Below are 4,936 nucleotides of genomic sequence, written 5' to 3'. Positions count from 1 at the left end.
TTCAGCCGGCTGTTGACCAACACCCCCAGGTCTTTTTCTGCCGGGCAACTTTCCAGCCACTCGTCCCGAAGCCTGTAGCGTTGCATGGGGTTATTGTGACCGAAGTGCAGGACCTGGCACTTGGTCTTGTTGAATCTCATACAGTTGGCCTCGGCCCATCGATCCAGCCTGTCCAGACCCCTCTGTAGAGCCTTCCTGTCCTCCAGCAGATCAACGCTCCCACCCAGCTTGGTGTTGTCTGCAAACTGACTGAGGGGGCACTCGATCCCCTCGTCCAAATCATCAATGGAGATGTTAAACTGCACCGGCCCCAACACTGAGCCCTGAGGAACACACTGGTCACACAGTGAAAGTTCTCTACCCCATTTACTTTCCTTTCTAGCCCTGTCCAGAGATGCTGCAAGTTGCTGACCAAAGCTAGAAAAAAGCAATTTGGTTGGTTGGTTGGTTTTGTTTTAGAGCTGGATTTTTTCTTTTTTTTGTGGGGGTGCAGGGTGGTGGATTTTTGTTTGGTTTTTAAGTATTTAGTGCTCCTGCACTTGTGAAGTCTCTACCCACTTGCTCTGGGTACAGTAGCTAGCATAATGAAGGTGGTAAACGCTGTTAATGATGCTTGTTGCCTGTCCAAAACACAAAGTTCAGAAGAGCTGCGAGACAGTTTGCTGTGGGGAAGTGCATGTGTGTTGTCCTCTGCCACTCAGAGCCTCTTCTGCCATCAGAAAAAGTCTGTAGGATGAACGCAGCCTTGGTGCCTGACATCTTACGAGTCAGATCTTGAGCTTTCAGGGTGTTTTTTGTTTATGCTCAAATATTGCCATCAGGAAGCTGTTACCACAGTAACTGTTCTGTAGTGATTTCTAGCACTGGAAGAATCACAGGATGTATTTCTAGCTCAAAAATGAGGAGTCTGAACCAGCAAAACACGTGCAATCGTACTGGGTGTTCTGTATTATATGAATGATGGCAAAACTTTACATAACAAAAGGAGTTCTCAATGTATTCTGTTTATTTGGATTTTTAATGCATAACTGTACTTCGTTACTGAATTTAGCAGTAACTTTAGGTGCACTACCCCAAATAAATTTTAACCTTACATTAGTTTGCCACATTCACAGTTAGCTTAGACTTTATTCCTCACATAGGAGTTGATCCAGAGCCAAAGGAATTAGGAGCATAAATATACAATTCCTTACTTCTGATCCTGGGAAGTGTAGTACTAAAATGTGAGGTAAGGACCTTTCATGGCAAAATGGCAAAAATGTAAATATTTTAGAGAATTTAGAGCATGGACCATAAGAGATTACTACCACTTGGGATGATTTCTTAATGAAGCTGTACCTTAGGGAGGGTTATTTGGGGGATATTTAACCTTTTTTTTTCCTCTTCTTTTTTTTTTTTTTTTTTTTGTTCTTTTCTTTCTCCTTTTTCTTTTCTCCTGACTAAAGTCTTGACTACTTGTTAGCAGAGGGGGACAAAAATAGGGACTGGTGGAGAAGACCCAGTAGTCTGGGAATAAGATGAAGTGATGTGATGCTAGTTTGTAGGCTTCTGTTGAGAAAAGAATCCCTACAAGCAAATAAAGAAAGTGCTTGTGTTTGGTGCAGCGATCACTAACAGGCAGTGGGTTGCTCCATTGTCAGAGTATTTGAACAGATTTTTCTGGCAGGAAGGACAGAGGAAGATTTCTGTGGGTTGCAGCTTTTGCAGTCTATCTGGGAATAAAAATATCTGAATTGCATAAATACCTTTGAAGAGACATTTTTCCAAATCTAAACATAACAAAGGAGGTGAAATGTTTGGTCATTCATGTATGCATACACACCTGTATCTGAAGTGATTGCCAAATTTCAACAAGCTATTAGAAGAATGCTAAGGCTTATCTTAAAGCTAGCTGTTAAACTGAGGACAAGTGAAAGAACGAAATCTTATCCATAAGAGAATTTTTGTGTATACTAATTACACGAATTCTCAGTAGGAGAAATACCAGTCCAGGGTGCCAGCAGTGCCATTAGCTTTGTGATAAGTGTATTTGCTGAGCCTGAGTGATTGTTTATAGGAGATTAGTGTGTCTAATTTAAATTTTATTTTTTTTTTAATTTTTCAGCCTAGTAAAGGACATGGACAATGCCTCTCCTGAGAAAAATGATGTAAAAAGCTGCCCCCGGGATGCTGGATATGACAGCCTATCCAACAAGCTAAGCATATTGGACAAGCTCCTCCATACTCACCCTGTGTGGCTGCAGCTTGGTCTGAATGATGCCGAAGCCATGGAAATTCTGCAGGCCCAGCCTCCTGGGGTAAGAAGTTACACTTCAATTTCTTTGGAAAACAAACAAACAAAAATCCAAACAAACCACCCATCCAACATCCCACCACAATTTCTTCTGTGCTTTGGATAATCCCAGTGAGGGCTTCCTGAGCGCTTGGCAGCTGGACCCATTGGAGTGTGACCTATTACCTGGGCTGATAGGTTGGGGGACCAGTTTGGGGTCTTCTGGAGCTGAGAACTAGACTGCTGCAATTACAACACCAAAACTGGGCCTTGCTAACCAGGACTGTATGTAACAGATGTAATTCCCCTATAATGAGAAAGCAATACATGGGAAACATCAACATTTTGTCGTTCACTGGTGCCTGCATTAAAGTTGCTATGATGGAAAACAGGCCCTGTCTGCTTGGATGAGGCCGATGGCATGTTTCTAATGGTGCCTCCATCCTGGTGCAGAAGGATTGCAGGAATGGGCTGGTGGGACATAGGAGCACTCCACGTCAGTCTCCTCCAGAGTCTGCAGCTTGTTTCAAGGCTTGGCATTTGCTGCATGTTAAACTGGAGAGCTCAGAGAAGGGCATAATGGACTTGGTGTCATGTGTCTGTGTCATACAAGGAGGAGAGACTTTTCTAAATGTTCTGCTGCCATTTTACACCAAGCTGTTGGACCTGAACAGTAAAAACAAAGTAACATTCTGAGACATTTTGTGTAGATCAGGGTTCATGAAGTTGTTCTGGTTCCTTTTGTCTATAATCTGTCTCTATTAAGGCATCTGTAGTGAAGCTAAAACCTTGTCCTTTTTCCTTCTCCACAACAGATATTCCTGGTTAGGAAATCTGCAAGATTACAGAAGAAAGTCATCTCTTTGCGTCTACCCAGTGACTGTGGGTCTTGCCTAAAAGAATTTGCAATAAAAGAAAGCACATACAGTAAGTTGTGAGTTACATACTTTTCAGCTATTTGTCACCCTGTATGAGCCAGGAGCACTCTGCGTTGGTGAAACCCACAGAAGATACCCAAGGTCGTGCAAATAGTGTCATGGACTGCCTACAATGCTCTCTCTGTGGGCGGGTAAGGCATATCCTAGAGAAGGGAAGATATACAGAAACGCTTAAGTCTGCTGGACACAACTGGAATATTTCTTTTATGCACCTTGCAGAATTCAGGATTCATTGATTATTATGGGTGGTTACCCTCTTCTGTCAAAACACAGTCTATAATCCTGTCTGCTGTCAATGAAATGTGCTTGCATTTCCTTTACTCAGGGGACTGTTCTTGGATGTAACTCTGTCATGAGCTCGGTCTGTCTACAAATTTGAGTGTGTTGTTTTTTTTCTAAACGTACTAACTAGATGGATTTTAACCCTTTGGAACTGTTTCTGATGTGAGATCAATGATTTTTCTTTTTTAATTCCAACTATATTTGTTCCCTGGTTTTTTAATACAAATGAGCAAATGTTAGAGTTCCAGTCAGTTTCAAAACAATATTGCCCTCATCTCTTTAGAGGGGGTATGTGAAAAATATGTTTGAGATACAGGAATGAAAGAAGGAAGCTGCAGCTGGTGAATGTATGTGGTGCAGAAACTGCAAGTGAAGCAAATGGTTCATGTTAAGAAAGTGAAAACTGGAGAAAATTAGCAACGATTTCAGTTAAACTTCTCTGAGGCAGAGGATCTGTAGTTCTATTTCTATGAGTAAACAGATAATTTTAGTTGAGTTTTCCTTTTTACCTCTCCCTTCCCCACCCACAGCAACAAAGAGTTAATTTTGTGTGTCTGGTTTTGGTTCCAGTTACAAACAAGGCATGGCAAAGAGAAGAGAAAGTTATCAATAACAGTTGATCTAAGTGTGATCTCAGGCTGTGTTTGTAGGCTTGTTATACTAATGAATTCCATCTCTCCCATCTAGAAAAGAAAATAAGAACATATTGTCTTTCATGAACAAAATTTTACCACAAGGGGGAAATATCTACTGATGTTTTTACTCACCAGTCATAGCTGAGGTTTTAATTGTAGTCAGGGATTTGAACACTCATCTTCTCTTAGCCCACCCCCAGATCACCCGCATGCTTACTGTTGGCATTGTTAGTGTCTGTCTTAAAGAAATTCCTTTTTCTGAGGAAATAAATGACCAGGTTGACCTGTCCTTCAGTGTAAAGGTTGGATAAAAGATCAGTACCTGACTTAAGTTTTCCTCTGGTTCACATGTGGACTCTATAGTCAGTAGCACTGGAGCCTTGGCATGGGGGAGCTGGCCTTACATCATGGAGTACTGACAAAATTACGACTTGGCTACTCACTGAGAGGCATTGCTGAGGTATCCAAAGCTGCTGCGTGGCTTTTGGCTTTCCCCAGCAAGCCCAGGAGTCTGCCTTGTTTCAGTCCAGATGTCTGAAGCATCTGCAGCAGTGGAAGTACTCTCCTTGGGAGATGAATTTCAAAAGCATTCTTCTGCGGGTGAAACAGCAACAGTGTGTGCAGCACACCAGCTGGAGATTCACCCCCATTATCTGGCTTTTCTAAGTCAGGGATGGCCTGAAACAATCGCAGGTTTCACATTCATCCCTTTGTAGAAGTTGTCCAAGACTGCAAGAGACCAGTGTTCATGTGCTTCAGGAGCCTGTCTTACATTACCATTATATTTCATAGAATCATAGAATGGTTTG

General features: G+C 42.1%; 1 protein-coding gene across 1 annotated transcript in view; it reads left to right on the top strand.

The window, feature by feature from the left end:
* Positions 1-3,199, top strand: part of LOC104159677 (ras and Rab interactor 2-like) — a gene marked incomplete at both ends in the record, with an annotated part of 10,338 nt that extends 7,139 nt beyond the window's left edge. The window contains 2 exons of the mRNA XM_009697655.1: positions 2,105-2,297; positions 3,088-3,199. Coding sequence (XP_009695957.1) covers positions 2,105-2,297; positions 3,088-3,199 — 305 coding nt within the window. The remainder of the gene's footprint in view (positions 1-2,104; positions 2,298-3,087) is intronic.
* Positions 3,200-4,936: the final 1,737 nt, after the last annotated feature.

This window comes from Cariama cristata, unplaced genomic scaffold, assembly GCF_000690535.1.
Source record: "Cariama cristata isolate BGI_N322 unplaced genomic scaffold, ASM69053v1 scaffold45733, whole genome shotgun sequence".
NCBI lineage: Eukaryota > Metazoa > Chordata > Aves > Cariamiformes > Cariamidae > Cariama > Cariama cristata.
The sequence above is the reverse complement of the archived record's forward strand: the minus strand, read 5'-3'. Positions and strand labels throughout refer to the sequence as shown.